The following is a 24,114-nucleotide window of genomic DNA, read 5'->3' on the forward strand; positions in this document are numbered from 1 at the left end:
AGCTAGATAGGATAGCCAATATACTCCATGTCTTAACAGATTTTAAAAAGTGAATAAACTGGACTAAAACTCTCATGATGACATCTAGTAGATCAAAATAAAATATAATATTTCGGTTCAAAGAATCAACTACGTACATGAGAGCCATAAATCAACTGACATGAATTTATTAAATACTTACTCGGTACTGGGGTTATGGGAAAGAGTTGCCAGAAAGTATTTCATATGAAAAGAAAGCTTAGGGCTTTGGGTAGTCTTGAAAACTCAACAGTGTTGCAACCAAAATGTTAATGCACTCTTGTTGTTGTTCAGTCATTTTGCAGTTGTGTTCGACTCTTTGTGACTCCATTTGGGGTTTCTTGGCAGAGACTGGAGTCATTTTGCCATTTCTTTCTCCAACACATTTTACGGATGAGGAAACTGAGGCAAGCAAGGTTAAGTGATTTCCCCAGAGGCACATAGCTAGTAAGTGTCTGATACCAGATTTGAACTGAGGAAGACGAATCTTCCTGGCACTGTATTACAGCACCACCTAATTGCCCCAATGAGCCTTTGAGGGGCACTAACATACGTATAATGTTCATACTGAGAGAGGTATACTCTGTACTCTGCCTAACCCAGACCAGAACTTAGTACTGGGCACTTTTCTAATTAACATGTAAACAGGCACAAACTGGAGCACATTTAGAAGGAGCTACAAGCTATACAATATAAAGTTTAATTGAATGCAACAGTGGTTAGCCTGGAAAAGAGAAGACTTCATGAATGTCTTTAACTATTTGAAGAATTACCAGATGGAAAGATCAAGCATTTTAGTTGACCATAAAAGGCAGAATGAAATCCAATGGATGATATTTAGAAGAAGGTAAACATTGGGGGGCAGCTGGGTGGCTCAGTGGATTGAGAGCCAGGACTAGAGATGGGAGGTCCTGGGTTCAAATGTGACCTCAGACACTTCCCAGCTGTGTGACCCTGGTCAAGTCACTTGACCCCCATTGCCTAGCCCTTACCACTCCTCTGTCTTGATCGATTCCAAGACACAAGGTAAGGCTTTAGAAATTTAAAAAAAAAAGAAGAAGAAGAAGAAGACTGATCAGCAAGCAGAGAAAGGAAGCCATGGACCACATACTTGTCCTTTAGCTTAGATTCTGTCTCTGTGACTTCATGAAAATCACTGACTACCTCTGCTTTTGACTCATCTCTATAAATTCAGACCCTGCTTTTGTTTTATTGAGGACATCAGGCAAGCTGATAATTTCCCTCATGCACTGTTGAAGGTAAATGAAAATTTAATAACAATAAAAAATAATACTTGATTAGGCGAGATAAGATTAAAAAAAACTGTAATTGAAAACGATGTAGCCTTGACCAACAGCCGATTCACAGCAAGAGAATCAAGCTAGAGGCTCCTCTGATACATTTTAACACAAATGAGGCATTTTTCACTTACATTACACTCAGCAATCCTTTGCTAGATACATGAATAGCAGAAATCATTTAAGAGGTCTTTATCAATTGAACTGCCTAGTTTTAAACAGTCTCACTCACTCCACAAAATGCAAGTGTGCATGGGAGGCACAAAGAATTACAAGATAGGATTCCTGCCCTTAGGAAAAGAAATGAAATATTACCCCAAAGAATCAAACTAAAATAAAAAGCAGCAGCGACCTTGGCAGCTAGGTGGTGCAGTGACTGGTGCTGGGCTCTGTCAGGAAGATCCAAATTCAAATCTAACTTCGGACACTCACTAAATGTGTGATTTGGGACACGTCAGAAATGTGGTCTGTTTCACTTAACTCAAATGCAAAATAAGGAGAAGAGTTTAATGAGATGATATTTGTAAAAGTGCTTAGCATAAGGCCAGACACATAGTAGGCATTATATAAATGCTTATTATTTTTACAGCTTGAGCCATTAGATGGTGTAGTGGACAGAGTACCAAGCCTGGAATCAGAAGGACTCATCTTCTTGCACTCAAATGTGACCTCAGACACTTACTAGCTGTGTGACCCTAAGCAAGTCACTTAATCCTGTTTGCCTCAGTTTCCTCATCTGGAAAAGAAGTTGGAGAAAAAAATGGTGAACCACTCCAGTGTCTCTGCCATGAAAACCCCAAGTGGGATCACCAAGAGGCAGCCATGACTGAACAACAAAAATTATTGTCATTATGATGGTGACAATGATGACGACAACAAATCCTGAGATCACCAAGGGCCAAAATACTCAAAAGTTTCTGAAAAATGGTGATCTCTGGCAGGGCTTTGCAGATTTACAAAGCTGAGAAAGAGAAAGGTATACACAGGAGCTGAGAAGAGGGAAAGTTTCTGGCATGTGTGTGGGACAGAAAGTAGAAACATTTGACTCCAGTGGAGTAAGCAGTCTTTAGAAGGTCATAGCAGAAGATAAGAGAAGGAAAACAATGAGGAGCTGTTCCCGTTCCTCTCGGAGACCTGAAGCCCAATGCCAGGCCACCATGTACATTTTAATTTGTGTATGTAAACTCTTTCAGGGCCAGGATAATTCTGGTGTGTTTGCCTTTCTTTGTATCTCCCAGCACAAGAGGAATACATGCTTCCTGAGTGATTAACTGTCATGTAGTTTTGCTGTCTAAAAATCCACTTGTTCTCAGAAAATGTCTCTCAGCAAAATAAAGGTCAGACACAGGAAGGAATGAGTTTTTACCCTGGTGGCCTTATCTTACTAAAATTCACCTTTTCAGTGGTCAGACCTCAAATTCATAATAATAATAATAATAGTTGTTTTCCAGTCATTTTTAGTCATGTCCTACTCTTTGTAACCTTATTGGGATTTTCTCAGCAAAGATACTGGAGTGGTCTGCTATTTCTTTCTCCTCCTCATTTTAGAGATAAGGAAACTGAGGCAAGTAGGGTTAAATGACTTGCCCAGGGTCACACAGGTAGTAAGTGTTTGAGGCTGGTTTTAAACTCAGGAAGAAGGAAATGGCAAACTACTTGAATATCTCTGCCAGGAAATCTCCAGATGGGCTAATGTAGAGTCATACATAACTGAAATGACTGAACAACTCTCACAGATTAGTAGTGCAAGAGAAAAAACTGGCCTCATAGAGGGGAATCCCTTGCCTAATTTCTCTAGATCACTGAAATCACAAGCCCAGTCCCAAACCATAATAAATAATAAAGGTGTTAAAAATCCCTTTCATAAATTGCCCAGTGATGGGAGACTACAAAATCCTGTACCCAACAGACACCAATTTGCTATAAATTTTTTGGGAAAACAACAAACTTGATTCAATTTAATAAATAGATTCTGTGATCTCACCTAGAATATAAAATCAGTCAGATAACTTCTTAAAGGAATAACTTCATGGTAAAATGAAAGGGAGAGACGATAGTTACTCTCAATTTTGTCCAAAAGAAGAACTGCAGGTTCAAAGAACTGGGGGCAAATCTAGTTGGTTCTTAAGATTTCGATGAGAAGGATTTCCTGAAGTGTTTATCTTTTTTAGTCTGTTTTCCAAAGGACACAAGTTTAATCAAATCAGTAGTTAGAGAACAGGATTTGAAAGGACATTGCACCCACTTTCCTGCTTCCCTAAGTTCTATATAGGCTATACACAAAGGGGTGGCCATTTTTATTCAAAAAACTTTCAGAAAGAGAAAATATAGTCTTCTGTTGTTGTTCAGTCATGTCTGAGTCTTCAAAACTCCATTTGTGGTTTTGTTGGCAGAGTGCTAGAGTAGTCTGCCATTTCATTCTCCAGCTCGTTTTACAGATGGGGAAACTGAGGCAACCAGGGTTAAGTGACTTGCCCAGGGTCACACAGCTACTGACAGGCCAGATTTGAATTCAGGGAAATGAATCTTTCTGACTCCCAACAGTCTACCCGTTGCATCACTAATTCCACCTGCTAAAACATCTATTAATTCTATTGTTTCTCATTGGAAATGGGAAAAAATTGTCTATTACCACACATCTACTTTAAATGGAACAACCCAAAGACAGTGTTTTGCAAACTTTACAGTACTATACAAAAGTTAGATATCCTTATTTCAGTCCACTCATGGGATACTTCTGATGGGATACCAACAGTAATTGTCAAATGACACTTTGCTATCCCATTATTTGTTTGCATTTAATATTCAGCAGATTATTCAATAGGTCAATAAAATGACGGCTTTTTGGAATGGAATTAAGATGACTGTGATGCAAGCATATCTTCTGATTCATTGAGTCTTCAGAATTCCAATGGCAGATAGGATAGAAGGGATGGCATATACTTCATCCTCTTTCCACATGATTTTATTTTCTTCTTCTGGATTGCTACATTTTGGAAGCTTTTCATTCCATGTAGATGAGAGAATTTATGTATTTAGAAAGTGAGAAATCATTCAAATCATTCTTAGAGTTTTATGAATTAGCATAAAGTCTGAGAAGTTGTAGACCCCATTCCATCTGTAATAATAGTCCAGCTCCAGTACAGTTTGTTGAATTCTCCAGGCTATTTGGACATTTGCATTTATAGTTTAGGGATAGATAATCTATTCATTTATAAAGAATAATATGCTTTTGATGTGTAATTTTAGTCAACTGATCTTATCTTTTTAAGTTGCCTATTTGATGCTAAATTTCTACATCCTTCAGTGATGTATTGCATATATTCTATCCTCTCATTGAATAATCTGTATCATTTAATGGAGGGTCCTGAAGGATAACTTTTCTGAAATATCTTATGGCAATGACCTAAACCTGAATCACTATCATAAAGCACTCTTTCTATAAAAGAAACTGCATAATACAATCATTTGATTTTTTCTGAGAAATTATTGAATGAGTCCATTTAGATGTCCATCAAAGAGGGACTTTTTACTGTATTCTTAAATTTTAATCATTTCATCATATATATCCAGAGATAATCCACTTAAGGATAAATTATACAAATCTGATGGCAGGGATTTGTTATTAGCCTTTAATAACAATAGCTGGCATCCATATAGCACTTTAAGGTTTTTAAGCACTTTACATATGCTATTTCATTTGTTCTTAACAACCCTGGCAAATTATAATTGCCATTTTAGAGAAAAGGGAACTGAGGCTAGGAGAACTTGTGACCTGCTCAGGGCTATACAGATAAACAGTGTCTACAGATAGATTTAAACTCAAATCTTCCTGACTCTAGGCCTAGCATTCTACCTTTCCATTGTTCAATCTAGCTACTTTTAGTATTGCTTTATGAAAACAAAACAGTTTCTAGCCATTTTTAATCTAATGTTTGCTCTGAGAACATTCTTCAATCCTCTCTCTCTTCTGATGAGGAAGTATTCCTCTTTCTAGAGATGTGATGAGCTCTTCTATTTGGAATTTTATTTGGACACCATTTAAAGATACATTGTCTTCCATTTCATCACATCAAAAATATATATGAAGCCTAGTATGGCACAGGTATAAATTGTTTGATTTTGTTTGATTTGATCCTTCCTGTTAATCTGTTCAGGCTCTTAATACATACAACTTCAGCTTTCTCTTAATAGCTTAATATTGGCTGGTTCTTGACATGAAGGGATATTTAATTCTATTAACAAACCTGGGTTGAAGTTTACATCTGAAAGGAAGTAAAATAATTTGCTAGTTAGTAATTCATGAGCCACTGTGAAGTGTTTGAGCCAATAATTATGGATCTTGTCCAGACCTGTCACTTTCCAGATTTTCACAAAAGCCAGTTTCAATCACCTCTCTTAATATAACCATTAATTCACTAATTATATTAACAATATACAAGCTTTCAGTTTCACATCTGATCAAACTTGTACTTTCATTGCAATGGGACAGCTTGATCATATGGATAAGCAGAAATTTGGCCCAGCTTCCTTTGGGAGAATCTTCTGTTTCCTCTAACTTCTCTGCTAGTCATACCTCTGCATTAAAGATTTTAACTGGTATTCAATTATTTATTTTGTTCTTCTCAAGGTTTGGATTCTTTGTGTATTCTCAAACCTTTTGGTTTTCACTTTGAATTATTGATCAAGGATATCAGAAATTTCTGAGATGTTTTTGTCTTCTAGATTCCATTCCACAGGTTTCTTTATGATTTCCTATTATCAAGAAGGGCAGCTAGGTGGCACAGTGGATAGAGTACAAAGCCTGAGGTCAGGAAGACCTGATCTCAGATCTAGGCTCAGACACTTACTAGCTGTGTGAATCTAAACAAGTCCCTCAATTCTGTTGGCCTCAATTTCCTCATCTGTAAAATGATCTGGAGAAGAAAATGGCAAACTACTATAGTATCATTGCCAGGAAAACCCCAAACAGGGTCACCAAGAGTTAGATATGACTGAAAATGGCAGAACAAAAATAACTTCCATCTTCTCTATTCTTTGGACTTATAGAAGCAGTTATTTCACAGCAGATAGGCTGCTGACTCAATCTGCAGTCTTCTCAGAAGGCAATTGGTTGATATTTCAGAGTTTATCCCAGTTCTTCATACTATTATTGTTGATGTTATAATAGCAGTGGTAGCAGCAGTAGTAGCAGTAGTAGTGCTGGTAGGGGTAGTGGTGGTAGTAGTATTCAGCTTCACCACCACCAAATGCCTTGTCAATCCTGTTGGCTTTGATTGATCAAATCTATTTTAGAATGAATAATGGCATGCAGGAAACAGAGAACACGTAGGATGGTGGAAGATATCAAGAATGTGACATTTGGGAAATGATTGAAGAAAGTGAGGCAGCTAGATGTCACAATGGAAAAAGTGCCAGGGCCTGGAGTCAGGAAAGTTGCATGACCCTGGGCAAGTTATTTAATCTTTCTCTATTTTCCTCATCCATGAAATATGGATAACAAAAGTGCCTACTTTCCAGGGTTGTTGCAAGAATCAAATGAGTTAATTGTAAAATACTAAGCACAGTGCCTGACACATAGTAGGTGCTTTGTAAATGTTAGGTATTATCAATCAGTTCTTAGCATGGTGATTGGCTCTTAATAAATGTTTACCAACCAATGGATCAGAAGAGAAGATTTGGTATCTCCTTTAAAACTATGGATGCCATACCATTTGGTGCATATATTAAATACTGATATTACTCATTGTCAATACTGATTTTTATCAAGATGTAATTAACTTCCTTATCTCTTTTAATCAGATCTATTTTTGCTTTGTCTTTATCTGAGATCATGATTGCCTCTCCTGATATTTTTTTTTCTCAGTTGAAGCTGAATAGATTCTGATCCATCCTCTTACGTTTACTCTTTATGTCTACCTGCCTCAAATGTGTTTCTTGCAAACAACATATCTTGGGATTCTGGTATTTAAACCTCTCAGCTATCTACTTCCACTTTATGGGTAAGTTCATCCCATTTACATTTACAGTTATGATTACCAATTGTGTATTCCTCTCCATCTTGATTTCCCCCTTTTAATCATGCACTTTGTCTCCTTTCACTCTGTTCCTCCAAATGTTTTGCTCTAATGACTCCTGCCATTCCCCTTCCCACCACCTCCCTTTTTCTTTCCCTCTTACTTCTCTATAGGATCTTTCAATTACCCCCCCCCCAACTTTTCCATCTTTTATATTACTCTCCTATCTACCACCTCCTTTCTTATTCCTCATCTACTTCTCTAAAGGGTAATTCTACACCCCAATGAGTCTGGCTTTTATTTCCTCTCTGAGCCAATTCTAATGAGAGTAAAATTTATTACACCTCACCCCCCTCATTCACCCTTCCACTATAAGTTTTTTCCCCTACTCCTCTTCATGAGATTTAATTTACACCATTTAACTTCTCTCTTCCCATTTCTCGCAATGCAATCCTTCCCCCCTCCTTATTTATTTTTGCATATATCATTCTAAATAGTTTATTTTTTATGCTTTTCTTGAATTTTGTATTTGGACATCAAATTTTCTGTTTACATCTGGTCTTTTCTTCAGGAATCCTTGAATATCTTCTATTTTATTAAATTATCATATTTCCCCACTGAAACAATATAGTCATTTTTGATGGGTAGGTGATTTTTTTTTTAAGAAACCCAGTTCCCTTGCCTTCCAGAATATCGCATTTCAAACCTACTGATCTTTTAATGTCGAAGCTGCCAGATACTGTATAATCCTGTTTGGAGTTCCATATTTGAATTGTTTCTTTCTGAATGCTTGCAGTATTTGCTACTTGGCTATAACATTCCTGGGAATTGTCATTTGGGAATTTATTGCAGGAAATGATCTATTTATTCTATCAATTTCTATTTTATCCTCTTGTTCAAGAATATCAAGGTAGTTTTCTTTGAAACTTTCTTATAATATGATGTGCAGGCGTTTTTTAAGCATGATTTTCAGGCAGTGCAATAATTCTTAGGATTGTCTTTCCTGGATCTATTTTACATGTCAGTTATTGTTTCAATGAGATATTTAATATTTTCTTTTATTTCTTTATGGTTTTGATTTGTTATTTCTTGATGTTTCATGAAGCTTCTGTTTTTTTACCCATATCTAATTTTTAAAGAGTAATTTTATTCCATGACCCTTTGATTCTCCTTTTCCATTTGGCCCATTCTGTTTTCTAAAAATGTTTTTCTTCATTGGATTTCTGTGCTTCTTTTCCCAGTTGACCAATTTTGCTTTTTTAATCTGTTTTTATTTGCATTACTTTCATTACTTTTCCCCATTTTTCTTCCACCTCTCATTTGATTTTTTTTTGAAATTCCTTTTTTGAATTGTTCCAGTGCCTGATACCAATTCCCAATTTTCTTTGAAGTTTGCATATGGCTGTTTTGTTCTCACTATCCCCACTGAATCTATTCCTTGCCCTTTGTCTCCATAGGAATTTTATGTGTTTAGGAATTTCTTTTGCTGTTTTCTCATTTTCCTAACCTTTTTTTTGCCTATGGATTGGTAGTTCTGAAAACTGATGATTCTGTCTCCTCTTCTGATGGTTTGTAGGACTCAGAAAAGCAAGCTATTTTGCCCTGGTAATTAGGGGCTTTATTACAGGCTTAAAAGGGCCAAATGCTAAGGACTTTGGGCTAGTCCAACAACTTGGGACTTCAAAGGATGGGGGTGGAGCACTTTACTCTTAGCTTAGACAGGGTCCCAGGATACTGAATTTGGCCTATACCCAAGCTCAGAACCTGGTGCAGTGGGTGGGGGGTGGTTGGCTGGCACTCCTCTGTGTATAGTTTTATTTCTGGTTCCCCCTTATCCCATGAAAATCGACTCTCTCTGCCTAACTTTCAAGTTGTTTTCTGCAGGAAAGTCTCTCTCATTCTGTCTTGTCAGTTTTGTGGCTCTTGCCATTTTTAGTGTATATTTTAAGATTGGTTTGGGGGGATTCTTGGAGCAGTTCCAGAAGCTGCCATCTTGGCTCCACTTCCCCAAGAGTACCCAAAAGAGAAGATTTGGGTGAGATGTGATATTCTTCCTTTTTTTAAGTATTTGAAGGCCTATCAAATGGGTTTTTTCTTTGTGGCCTAAACTATGAGTAATAAATATAAGATATGAACAGGAAAATATAGCCTTCTGGTCAGGGAAAGGCTTCTAAAAGCTAGTGCTAACCACAAATATAAAGGACCCATTCTACAACTAGTGAGTTTCCCATCACCAGATGTCTCAAAGCCAATATTGAATGAGCATTTGTGGAGGATGCTCTTATTCATGTATGGGTTAGACATAAAAGCAATGAAGTCTCTTATAGCTAAGATTCTGGTATTCAACCTCTTCTGTCCAAACTTCACATCTCTTATACCTATACTTTTTCTTAACAAGTTCTTTCTTCTCTGACCTTCAGTCACTTCAGAGCTCTCCCCTGGAATCTCCCCAAGGCCTCTATTTAGCTTTTCTATTGTAGTGACACAATACCTTAGAGTGGATTTGATGAAAGTTTCTAAGAAAAAATCACTCATAAAGAAAGAAGAAATAGACCAATATACAGGGCCACAACTATATTTTTAAAAAATGACAGCACCAAAAACTGGGGGGAAAAAAACTACACTCCAAATATGAATTTAGAAGAAGCCTTGGAAATGAAAAGGGTATTTTTTGTTATCTTGTTAAAGTTAATATGCACATAAAAACAGTCAAATACATGTTCTCATGTATAATCTTATTTTTATTTTTGAACGGATATTGAATGCTTGCTTTTTCCTGATGGTTACTAAGAATAGAATACTTGAAAATTTATGGACAGCCAGATACTCAGTTTTCATATAAAATATCATATCCACTCTGAGGATTACAAGAAAGAGTTTTCCTTTGAATCAAATTTTAGACCCCAGTACTTGGTACACATGCAGTAAAACTGCCCTCCATACATCATTTGAGCTGAAGACCAGCATAAAGTCAGCCCTACCCCCACCTCTCAGTTCCCATTTCCATCTCTTCCTATTAGTCACAGCTCAGAAGAAAAGCACAAAGCAACACAGCACAGATGGGTATGAAGAGGAAAGTGGGGATGGGCATGGAAGTGGTAACATACCGTAAAGTAGAGAAATTTACACAAAAGCTCCTTCCTATCTCTACCACCACCTCTCTCTATCCCACCCGCCAAGGCAAAAGCAACTCCCCATGCTCCAACTGGCTCAATAAAGAGATCAGATATCTAATCATATGACCATTTTCTTTATTAACAAAGTGAAAATTCCCCTAAGTTCAGCTCTCAGGAGCTTCTGGAAATTCAGCTATTATTATAGTTTCTTTGGAGGGAAACTCAAGCTTTTATTGAAGGAATGGAAGATACACATAAAATATAAGAGCATGATGAGAGAACAGTGTGACTGCATCTTTTCTGGTACCTGTTCTTTTGACTGTTGGTTGTTTGTCCTTTGTCTTTGAAAAGTACCAATGATGTCTTCATTTGCTGGTAAATGAAGACAAGTGAGGCAGCATTGCACAATGTCTTAAGCTTGACTCTCTGAGAGTCATCAAAGTCCAAAAGCAAGACAAAAGTCAAGGTGGTGGTCCATAGTGCAGTGGATGACCTTGGTTTCTTTGATGTCTGTCCCAGCTCTAAGCACTCCACGGAGCCTGCTTCAGCCACCTTCATGAGCTCTGGAACAAACTGTTCTCATCTGCCTTTTCCACTGGGGGAAGTCTTCACATGCTTGGGTAGACATCCCTCTAATTCACCAACAGGTTTGAGGTCTGTCAGCTACCCTCAATCTAGTTTAGATATTTTGACTAAGGGCAGAGAATACATTATTTAGTCCATTAATCAAGCTCTAATACTACTACTACTATGAATCATAACTACCAGCCTCTGTGTAGTGTCTTAAAGTATTCAAAATGTTTAAAATAAATTGAGCCTCAATTACCCTGTGATATAGATGATATAAGAATTGCCCCCATTTCATAGACAGACAAATTGAGGTTTAGAGAATTTAACTGATTTGATCAGGGTCAGAACATTAGCAAATTCCAGAGAGTATCTGAAACCCAGAATAGAAGCATATGAAGCTACCCAGTCTAGCCCCTTACACATTTCTGAATTCTCCAGATAGATGGTAGATAATATTCAATTATAATGTATACCTTAATTTGTTTGGTTACTCCCAACAAATAGGCATCTCCTTTATTTCAAATTTTGTGCTACCACAAAAAGTGCTGCCATGAATATTTTGGTGTCTCTGGGACTTCTGTCTCTGCCTACGTTAGCATATATGGCTAGCGATGGGACTTCTGTGTAAAAAAGGAATGGCCTACTTGCTGTTTGTCACACATGACACTCCAAACCCCATCTCTATCCCTTTGCATTGGCCATCTTTCATGTCCAGAATATACTTTACCTCACCTCTAGCCTTTGGAATCACTGATTTCCTTCAAGACTCCACCTCCAACTCCACCTTTTACATGAAGCCTTTTATGACCATCCTCTTGTTACTAGTACCTTCCCTCTCAAAATATCTTGTGTTTATTTTGTATATAAATAAATGAGGAAGAATGACAAAGTGTATGGAGAGCTGGCCCCAAAGCTAAGGAAGCCTGGGTTCAAGTCCTGCCTCAGATCCATATTATTATTGTAACACAGTTCCCTCTCAAATATTCTGGATAATTCTCTAAGACTATCAGTTGCAGGATAGGTGCAATATCAGTAAATATTGGTAGAGAGAGTTGCCATTCCAGGAAGTTCTCTGGACAAATGAAGTCACACATTCAGCCTCAGTCCTTGTCCCTATAATTTTGACATCTATATACATATATATGCATATATATATATATATATGTATACACACACAAATATGTTCTCACTCATTAGATAGTAAATTCATTAAGGAGAGAAACTTTCACTTTTGTCTTTGTATCTCTAGCACTTAGCACAGTACCAGCACACAGTAGGCACTTAATAAGTGCTTTCTGCTTAACTGCTTTCTAAGCTAATGCTAACTTTTATTCTGAAATGGTTGAACCCATGCCCAGCTTCATTAATGCATTAGTGAACTTGTATTCTCACAGTCTCTCCAACATAAACTCTTACCATTTTTTTCTCTTCTTTGCCAGTTTTCTGGGTGTGAAGTTGAAACCTGAATTACCAATTCAAACATCTTTCATTCTTAATTATTTAAAGTCATCTTTCATATAGTTGTTAATAATTCGCAACTCTATTTTGAGAACTATTTGTTCATACCAGCTAATGATTTATTCATTGGGGAACAAAGATATTCCCAAAGCACATGTGTGGTCATGTACTTCCTTGTTCAAGATTCTCTGAGGAGCAATGATTACAAAGAACCAGCATGGTTTCATCAAGAACAGGTCCTGCCAGACTAACCTGATTTCTTTTTTGAACAATAAAAAAAAAAACAGTAGATGAAGGGAATGCCATGGGCGTACTTTGCCTAGATACTACTGAAAACACTGATAAAGGATTTCATACTATTCTCATGGCAATGATGAAGAAATATGGATTAGACAATTATGTATTCATATAAATTCAAATTGGTTGAAAAGCTACATTTAAATAAAATAAATCATCAATGGTTTTGCATCAATGTGGTAATGTGCTTTGTCTTGTGTTGTAAAATATATTTATCAATTATTTCAATGGAGTCAAGAATGAAATGCTCATCCCATTTGCACATGACATAAAACTGGGAGAGATAGCAAGCATACTAGATCACAGGTCTAGAAACCAAAGGCATCTTGAGAAAGTAGAGAACTGGGTGAATTTAACAAGATGAAGTTGAAGAATGATAAAAGTAAATGGCTTACAACAGTGATGACAAACCTGTGGCACATGTGCCAAAAAGGGCACACAGAGCCTCCTTTGTGGGCATGCCTGAAGTCACCCACCAAAGTTCATTACTAGAAAGACAGGGACTCTGGGTGGAGCTGTTACCCTTGACCTCTCCTCTCCATGTGCCCAAAAACATTCCTCATACCATCTGCCCCCTCAGTCCAGCAATCAATGGGAATAGTTCCTCCTTCCCCTGCCCGGAATAAAGTGGGAGGGATGGGGGAGGGGGAATATGGGGGGTAGGCACTCTGTCTCTAAAAGGTTCACCATCACTGGCTTGGGACAAGTGCTCTGTACAATGTTCAAAATGTTGAGTTGTTTTTGAGTTGTGACCCCATTTTGGTTTTCATGGCAAAGCTATTGGAATGGTTTGTCATTTCCTTTTGCAACTCATTTTATAGATGAAGAAACTGAGGCAAACAGGTTACATAGTAAGTACCTGAGGACAATGAACTCAATTAAAGGAGTCTTCCTGATGCCAGACCAGAATTCTTATCTATTACATCACCTAGGTGGCTGCTTAGCACAAAGTAGATATTTAATAAATGTTTACTGACTAAGGTGATTAGATAGTAGTTGCTCTAAAAAAAAAAAAGAGAAACGAAAAATGTTCTATAAGTGTTAGGGGAGTACAGCCTTGATAAAAGCTTGCAATGTCACATGGCATGGAAAAATGTGCATTCTTGAACTGTATTAAGAGGGACATAGGTTTAGCTTTTAAATAAAATCCTTCATGGCCTTTCCTCTTTCTCCACTTCCAGTCAGTCTTCTTACACATTATATTCTTTCCACACACTTGATAATCTTTGCTTTTTATTGTGCAAGAAGCTCTATCTCCAAGCTCTGGGCATTTTCTACTCACTAACCCTCCCATTTGTGGAATTTTCTCTCTTTACCTCTGCCTCCTACTTTCCTTTAGGTCTCAATTAAAATCCTCCCTTCTTGAAGAAGCCTTTCCAAGGCTTCCTTTATTGATTTCCCTCTAAGATTTTTCTAATTTATCCTCTCCCCTCCTCTCTCTATATATATGTATATAGATATACATCTCTGTGCAACATATACATGTGTGTATCCTATTGTTTATACATAGCTGTTTGCAAGTTGTCTTCCTCATCAAACTTCGAGTTCCTTCAAGAGCTATTTTTTACTTCATATCCCCAGTATCATAGTACTTGGAACATAGTAGGAGCCCTTATAAATGCTTTCTGATTGGACTTGTTGACTTGATAATCTCATTGCGCTCCACCTCTGTCTGGAGTTTTGTAGAACCATGAGCAATGAGTAGAAATGGGGGAAACATTTTCAAAGCAAATTTAGGATTAATATCAGTAAAAATTTCCTTGAGCTATCCAAATATGGGATGGGTTGCTTTATGAGTTGGTAGTTTCTTCCTCCATAGAGATTATCAAGCAGGAGTTGGATAACCACTTACTAGATATGTACTAGTGACAATTCCTTTGTGTATAGGTTTCACAACATAGCTACTAAGTTCTCTTCTAAACATGATTTTCTGTGATTCTGATTCCCATGGTTACTTCTTGCCTCTAACATAAAGTACAAGCTCCTATGCTTGTCACTTAAGACCTTCATAAACTGATACCAGCCTACTTTTCCAGGATTATTACATGTTACTCCCTTTTCATATACTCTTAAGTTCCAGCCAAATTGGGCTACTTCCTGTTCCTGGTGAAAATAATTATATTTTCTACCTCTTTACAACTGCACAGGCTGTCCTCTTCTTCTTGTAATATTCTGCAAACCCCCAGAACTTAAAATGACATGGAAATATGAAAACATATCTGTACATTTCCACTGATGGGATGTGAACTCATTGAAAAGTCTCTTTTGTTTCAGTCTTTGTATCTCCAGCATCAGACATAAACATTACTCTATGCTGGTTACATTTGCCAATACCAAGTACCATTCTCTTCAGTAATTTCAGATGTGTTGAATGAGAAGTTCTGGAATAGCTCATATTTGTGGCTTGAGGTTCAACCTCCAGTAAGATATTAATACAATATATTTACTGTTAATTACGCCATTAGAGACTAAGGGTTACAATCATTTTGGCTAAATCTTATCCTTACCACATTTAGTAAAAATGAAATGATTGTAAAACATCCTACTAAGTTGGCCTTCCAATCCTCTGGATCTTACTTTTGGTTTTAAATTTAGCCATTCTGTAGTTATGAAGAAATAGCCTTTTATATCCCTAGCTTTATAATTCACAATAAAATGTTATGAATCTCTAAGAAAAATGATAAAAATTACTTTTCCCCAAAGGAAGCTTTTCTTGGTCTATCTCATACCTGGAATGACTAAAAGCATGTGCTCTTACAATTGAGAGATTTTCCCACTCACAATCCCTTCCCTCCAACTCCAGACATACCAAATGGATAATACCAACCCGTGAAGTGGTAGGTGTTCACATCTTTAAGGATGCAGCCTCAGAGGTTAACTGTAATTAGTACTTTTCACAAACTGCTACTGGAGTCATATCCTCTACTTCATTTGCAACAGGCTCAAGACAAGAATTGAGATGCTTTTCCATTGATAAATCATCCCAGGCCTTCAGGGAAAAAGCAGACATTCAACTACCCTCAGGGGAGCTATAGTTTTTTTTTGTTTGTTTGTTTCAGGTACATATGAACTCAGAAGTCATTTCACTTATCCATTAATTTTAAACAACAAAACTCCAGGATTTCCCAAATCATTCACAACCTGTAAAAATAGAGATTTGAACCTAGGACTTCAATCCCCAGAAGTCCTTGCTCTGGTTCCCAGGATGCTTTGTAACCTCACCTGAATTCTCACCTGGGCCGAGAACAAATGATTATTTAAAGGAGCTCTCCACCTACTGAGCTCCTTCCTACTTCTGCCTCCAAGCAGATGTGTCTCTCATAATGTAAGTGAAATTGAATTGGGCTTCTCAGCCCGCCTAGGCACGTGCTTTCTTACTTGTATTTTCTTAAAATTCTTAATCTTAAATAAACCTCTAAAAATACAATACTTCTAGAGTAAAACTAATTTTTACCTGCCATAGTTTGGCCGAAATTTTAATCTTAACACAACCTATGAATATAACCCAAGAACATTCATTATCTCCAAGAGTTGCCATAGCTAAAAAAATTGGTGGATCAAAAAGGTTAACTGAGGAAAGTACAACATCAAACATCAAACCCCTACAAGTAAATCCTCCTAGACTAGAAATTTGGAAAGAAGTCCAAAAAGAAAGAAGGGAGGTGAAATCTTAAGTGCATACTACCTCCTTGGTAACCCTCCTACCTACCTACCTCAAATTTTCAGAAAAAAAAAAACAAAACAAAAACTCCAGACCTGTCCTTAGCCTAGCAATGAGACAATGGGAGGAATGGACAAGGATTAAAAACTGGACTTTTAAAAATTTCTGATCCCATCAAAAGACTCCTGAACTCAGGGAATCCCAGGCTCCACACCCATCCTCATTGACTGCTGGACTTTAATCCAATCAAAAGCCTCCAGAGGACAGGAAAGCTCAAACCCCAACAACCCTCCACCAGAGACCACACCAAGAGATCTCCTGTTAAAGCTCCAAGAGGAGAGACTGACAGAAGCCCCCAAAACAAAAAAAAATGAGAGGAACAAGAGCACAGAAAAATACGGGGAATAAAGAAGGGGTGAATTTGAGCAAACAACAGAAAAACAAGAAAGAAACTGCAATAGATAGCTTCTACTCAGCAAACGGAACAGAGGGGGAGAGATCAGAAAACAAAAAATCAGAAATCCCAGCAAATTGGATACAGGCTAGGGAAGAACTCAAAACACAATTAAGAGAGACAGAAGACAATTGGGTAAAGAACTTAAAAATTAAGATAAGTCACCTGGAAACAGAGGCACTTGAACTAAAATGAGAAAATAGTGTCTTGAAAGCCAAAATCAACCAGCTGGAAAATGAGGCAAAGGGGATGAAAGACGAGGCAAAGGGGATGAAAGACGAGGCAAAGGGGATGAAAGACGAGGCAAAGGGGATGAAAGACGAGGCAAAGGGGATGAAAGACGAGGCAAAGGGGATGAAAGATGACCTTCAAAGAAAATCAGACCAGAAGGAAAAGGATGACCAAAAAGTCAGGGATGAAATGCATTCTTAAAGAACCAGAATACAACAAGTGGAATTAAGTGACCTCACAAGGCAGCAGGACACTATAAAACAAAATGAAAAGAATGAAAAAAATTTGAGGAAAATATGAAGCATCTCATTCACAAAACAGAAGATTTAGAAAATCATTCAATAAGAGACAATTTAAGGATCATTGGTCTACTAGAAGACCATGACAAATGAAAAAGTCTGGACATAATACTACAGGAAATTATTCAGGAAAACTGCCCCGATATCCTAGAACAGGAGGGGAAGGTGGAGATTGAAAGAATCCACAGATCACCTCCTGTATTTAAATCCCTAACTGACAACACCCAGGAATGTTATAGCCAAATTCAAAAACTATCAGACAAAAGAAATTACAAGCTACCAAAATGAAGCCATTCAGATACCACAGAAACACAGTGAGGAAAACAGAGGATCTGGCTGTATCCACACTGAAGGACCGAAAGGCATGGAATATGACATTCCAGAAAGCAAGGGAACTAGGTCAACAACCAAGAATCAACTATCCATCAAAACTGACTATATTCTTACAGGGGAAAGTATGGTCATTCAACACAATAGAAGAATTCCAAGCATTCATAAAGAAAAGACAAGACCTGAACAGAAAATTTGATGTCCAAGCACAGAATTCAAAAGAATCATCAAAAGGTAATTTAAAAAGAGGGAAAAAAGAAAAACAAAACAACAACAAAAAGATTTTTTAAGAGACTCAATAAGTTAAAATTATATGTATCCCAATAAGAAAAGAGGTCATTGGTAACTCTTAAAAACTGTTACTATCACCTAGGCAGCTAGAAGAATTACACTTAGAGGGAACAGTGACAAACTGTATAGGATGAAAGGACAAGACATAAATAGGTATATAGATATATGCATGCATAAATACATATACATGTGTGTGTGCATATAAATACCGCCAGAGCTAAAAAAAAAAGAGGTTAATACTAAAAGAAATGGGAAAAGAAACAAATGAGGGTAAATTTATATGTCACAAAGAAGCTCATGGCGGGAGGGGGGAGAGCATTGATACACTAGAAGGGTTAAGAGGTTGGAGATAGGAAATACTCAACTCTTACATTTTTTGAAACTGACCCAAAGAGGGAAGAACAAACCAATCCATTGGGGCAGAGAATAGATTAGCGCCCTATAGGGGAGTAGAAGGGTAAAAAACAGACTAGTGGGGAAGTTAGCAGTACAAGGGAAGGAAAGGGTGGGTGGGCAATTTTCAAAAAACTACAGGGGAAAATAAGGGGGGAATAAGAAGGGAGGGGGGTAGAAAGGGAAGTAAAATAAGGGGGGGGACGAGGGGGACTGATTATAAACAAACATTGGTGTAGAAGGAAATAGTGAAAAAAGAAAAGGCAGGACCCAGAGTAGAAATCAAAATGCTGGGAAATACACAGCTAGTAATCATAACTCTGAATGTGAATGGAATGAACTCACCCATAAAGCGCAAGCAAATAACGGAGTGGATTAGAATCCAAAACCTTACCATATGCTGTCTGCAACCAACACACATGAGGAAGGTAGATACGCATAGGGTGAAAGTAAGAGGTTGGAGCCAAATCTATTGGGCATCAACTGATAAAAAGAAGGCAGGAGTTGCAATCATGATATCTGACAAAGCCAAAGTAAAAATAAATCAAGTTAAAAGAGATAGGCAAGGTAATTACATCCTGATAAAAAGCAGTATAGACAATGAGGAAATATCTGCACTCAATATGTATGCACCAAATGGCATAGCATCCAAATTTCCAAAGGAGAAACTAGAGGAGCTCAAGGATGAAATAGATAGAAGAACTATACTAGTGGGAGATCTGAACCTTCCTCTATCTAAACTAGATAAATCAAACCAAAAAAATAAATAAGAAAGAGGTGAGAGAAGTGAATGAAATCTTAGAAAAATTAGAGTTAGTAGATTTGTGGAAAAAATAAATAGGGACAAAAAGGAATACCTTTTCAGCAGCATCTGGTACATTCACAAACATTGACCATGTATTGGGACAAAAAAAACATTGCAAACAAGTGCAAAAGGGCAGAAATAATAAATGCAACCTTCTCATACCACAATGCAATGAAAATAATAATTAGTAAGAGTACATGGAGAGATAAATCAAAAATCCCAAACCAGCTAGTTAAAGAACAAATCCTAGAAACAATTAATAACTTCATTGAAGAAAATGACAATGGTGAGATATTCTTTCAAAACCTATGGGATGCAGCCAAAGCAGTACTCAGGGGGAAATTTATATCCTTGAGTTCATATATTAACAAATTAAGAAGGGCAGAGGTCAATGAATTGGGCATGCAAATTAAAAAACTAGAAAGTGAACAAATTAAAAATCCTCAGATGAAGACTAAATTAGAGATCCTAAAAATCAAAGGAGAAATCAATAAAATTGAAAGTCAAAGAACTTTTGATTTAATATAAGACTAGAAGCTGGTACTTTGAAAAAAACAAATAAAATAGACAAAGTACTAGTCAGTCTAATTAAAAAAGGAAAAAAGAAAACCAAATTGACAGTATTCAAGATGAAAAGGGAAACCTCACCTCTAATGAAGAGGAAATTAAGGAAATCATTAAAAACTACTATGCCCAATTATATGGCAACAAATATGACAATATAGGTGTTATGCATGAATACTTACAAAAATATAAATTGCCTAGACCAAAAGAGGAAGAAATAAATTACCTAAACAACCCCATATCAGAAAAAGAAATTGAACAAGCCATCAAAGAACTCCCTAAGAAAAAATCCCCAGGTCCAGATGGATTCACAAATAAATTCTATCAAGCATTCAAAGAACAACTAATCCGAATATTATATACAAACTATTTGATAGAATAAGCCAAGAAGGTGTTCTACCAAATTCTTTTCACGACACAAACATGGTACTGATCCCAAAGCCAGGCAGGTTAAAAACAGATAAAGAAAACTACAGGCCAATTTCCTTAATGAATATAGATGCAAAAAACTTAAATAGGATACTAGCAAAAAGAATCCAGCAAGTCATCACAAGGGTTATCTACTACGATCAGGTAGGATTCATATCAGGAATGCAAGGATTGTTCAATATTAGGAAAACCATTCACATAATTGACCATATTAACAAGCAAACCAACAAAAATCACATGATTATCTCAATAGATGCAGAAAAAGCCTTTTGATAAAATAGAACACCCATTCCTATTGAAAACACTAAAAAGTGTAGGAATAGAAGGGCTTTTCCTACAAATAATAAAAGGTATATATCTAAAACCATCAGCAAACATCATTTGCAATGGGGATAAACTCGAAGCCTTCCTAATAAGATCAGGAGTAAAACAAGGATGCCCATTATCACCTTTATTATTTAATATTGTACTAGAAACACTAGCAGTAGCAATTAGAAAAGAAAAAGAAATTGAATGTATTAAAATTGGCAATGAGGGGAACCAAGCTGTCACTCTTTGTGGATGGTATGATAATTTACTTAAAGAATCCTAGAGAATCAACCAAAAAGCTAGTCAAAATAATCAACAACTTTAGCAAAGTTGCAGTATACAAAATAAACCCACATAAGTCATCAGCATTTCTATATATATCTCTAACCCAGTTCAGCAGCAAGAATTAGAAAGAGAAATTCCATTTAATGTCACCCAAGAAAATATAAAATATTTAGGAATCTATCTGCCGAGACAACACAGGTACTCTAGATCTAAACAATTGATTGTTCATGGGTGGGACAAGCTGACATAATAAAAATGACCATCCTACCCAAATTTATCTATCTATTTAGTGCCATACCCATGGAACTCCCAAAAAACCTTTTTACTCAATTAGAGAAAACCATAACAAAGTTCATTTGGAAGAACAAAGGATGAAGGATATCCAGGGAAACAATGAAAAAAAATTACAAAGGAAGGTGGCCTTGCAGTCCCAGATCTCAAACTATATTACAAAGCTGCGGTCATCAAAACAATTTGGTATTGGCTAAGAGACAGAAAGGAGGATCAGTGGAATAGACTTGGGGTAAATGACCTCAGTAAGACAGTCTTTGACAAACCCAAAGACCCCAGCTTTTGGGACAAAAATCCAGTATTTGATAAAACCTGCTGGGAAAATTGGAAGACAGTGTGGGAGAGATTAGGTTTGGATCAACACCTCACACCCTACACCAAGATAAACTCAGAATGGGTGAATGACTTGAATATAAAGAAGGAAACTATAAGTAAATTAGGTGAACACGAATAGTATACATGTCAGACCTTTGGGAACGGAAATATTTTAAAACCAAGCAAGACTTGGAAAGAGTCACAAAATGTAAAATTCTGACTACATCAAATTAAAAAGTTTTTGTACAAACAAAACCAATGTAACTAAAATCAGAAGGGAAGCAACAAATTGGGAAACAATCTTCATAACAAAAACCTCTGACAAAGGTCTAATTACTCAAATTTATAAAGAGCTAAACCAGTTGTACAAAAAATCAAGCCATTCTCCAATTGAAAAATGGGCAAGGGACATGAATAGACAGTTCTCAGATAAAGAAATCAAAACTATTAACAAGCACATGAAGAAGTGCTCTAAATCTCTTATAATCAGAGAGATGCAAATTAAAACAACTCTGAGGTATCACCTCACACCTAGCAGATTGGCTAACATGACAGCAAAGGAAAATAATGAATGCTGGAGGGGATGTGGCAAAGTAGGGACATTAATTCATTGCTGGTGGAGTTGTGAACTGATCCAACCATTCTGGAGGGCAATTTGGAACTATGCCCAAAGGGCGATAAAAGATTGTCTGCCCTTTGATCCAGCCATAGCACTGCTGGGTTTGTACCCCAAAGAGATAATAAGGAAAAAGACTTGTACAAGAATATTCATAGCTGCACTCTTTGTGGTGGCCAAAAATTGGAAAATGAGGGGATGCCCTTCAATTGGGGAATGGATGAACAAACTATGGTATAAGTTGGTGATGGAATACTATTGCGCTAAAAGGAATAATAAAGTGGAGGAATTCCATGGAGACTGGAACAACCTTCAGGAAGTGATGCAGAGTGAAAGGAGCAGAACCAGGAGAACACTGTACACAGAGACTGATACACTGTGGTACAATCGAACGTAATGGACTTTTCCATTAGTGGCAATGCAATGTCCCTGAATAACCTGCAGGGATCAAGGAGAAAAAAACACTATCCACAAGCAGAGGACAAACTGTGGGAGTAAAAACACTGAGGAAAGGCAACTGCTTGACTACAGGGGTTGAGGGGATATGATCGAGGAGAGACACTAAATGAGCGCCCTAATGCAAATACCAACAACAAGGAAATGGGTTCGGAGCAAGGACACATGTGATACCTAGTGGAATCTTGCATCAGCTATGGGGGGGGGTAGCGGGGGGGGGAGGAAAAGAAAATGATCTCTATTTCCAATGAATAATATATGAAAATGACCAAATAAAATAATGTTTAAAAACTAAAAAAAAATTCTGAGCAGCTTTTTGCATGTGCACTTAGCCAATCTGTATATTGAAAGCACAGAGCATCAGGTGGTTGGGTGGGGTAAATATTAAGAGTTTTCTTCACTGAGATTACAGCTTTGGTTGTTATAATCCTACCTTGCCATCTGCTTGTAAGCTTCTTCTGCTACTGCAAAGATGTGGGGGTCCATGTCCCCCATGTTTTGGCCGCTGTAAGCATAGATGACATCTTGTCCATAGATTGGCAACTGCTCATAGGGGTTGATGGCAACAAGTACAATACCTGCAAACATCCAAAGCAAAGAGTCATGAAACTGCAATGGTAAAAATTATCTTGAGAGACTGATTTGGAGGTAAGAATATAAGTTTGCTGGTTACATCAAGTTTAATGGTTAGGGCAGCATCATAGCCAATAAAGGGATATAGGTCCTCCACAGCCAGGGAAGACCTGAGCTGGGTCAGAGAATTGAACAGACTTTTAGAAGCTCACTTTTCAGCCCCTCCCTTGCACATCCCAAAACATCTTTAATTGTTGATAGCTAATTAAAGAGGGTCCATCAATCCAATCAACCTATTCATCCCTATCTCCACAGGTGGACAGGTCACACATATACTGAAAAATATCATTGCAGAACTTTCCTGTTAGTTAGAGAATATGAAAGGATATTTCTATGAAAGGACAAAAAGTATAAAAAATCTATAGGCTCAATGGAACCAGGTCTCAGACCTGACTCAGGAATTCTACCAAATATATAGAAACTGATTTGGGGCCTTTGAAATCCATAATTTTGACATAAAAATAATTGAGATCATAATTGAGGCTTTATTCAGGGATATCAGGGCTTAAGATTCAGTTTCTCCACAAAGCTCTAAATTGGGAAGGCGGTAATTGTTTTGCCTGAATCTGTCTATATGTCTTCTCATAGATTTGGCTCCTTGTGCCTTTATGTTATGTATTATTTCTTCTCTCTCTCTCTCTCTCTCTCTCTCTCTCTCTCTCTCTCTCTCTCTCTCTCTCTTTCTCTGTCTCTCTCATTCTTATCTCAGAAGATCCACAGACCAGAATGAGAAAGGTGACTGTATACAAAGGGTAATTGTCCAAAATCATTGGAACAGTCTGCCTCATTCCTCCTCCCAGTTGTAATTATAATGGTCAAGTTTACTTTCCTAACTTAAATAGCACAGATAAACAATTAAACTATTAAATCTTTGATGAATTAAGACCTTATAGTGTCCCTGGATGCATAATTCTGAAACTTGTTAATGACTATACTTATGTATGAGTGGAGATAACATAAAATAACTGTTACAAATAT

The 24,114-nt window shown here is 37.1% G+C and overlaps 1 protein-coding gene across 2 annotated transcripts in view; it reads right to left on the reverse strand.

Annotated features, from left to right (window-relative positions):
• MYO5B (myosin VB) overlaps nucleotides 1–24,114 on the reverse strand; it is a 571,959-nt gene that overhangs the window by 327,153 nt on the left and 220,692 nt on the right. For both annotated transcript variants that reach the window (XM_007486667.3, XM_007486668.3), the window contains exon 4: nucleotides 22,937–23,081. In XM_007486667.3, the coding sequence (XP_007486729.1) occupies nucleotides 22,937–23,081 (145 nt within the window). The remainder of the gene's footprint in view (nucleotides 1–22,936; nucleotides 23,082–24,114) is intronic.

This window comes from Monodelphis domestica, chromosome 3 (assembly GCF_027887165.1).
Source record: "Monodelphis domestica isolate mMonDom1 chromosome 3, mMonDom1.pri, whole genome shotgun sequence".
In the NCBI taxonomy this organism is placed as follows: Eukaryota; Metazoa; Chordata; class Mammalia; order Didelphimorphia; family Didelphidae; genus Monodelphis; species Monodelphis domestica.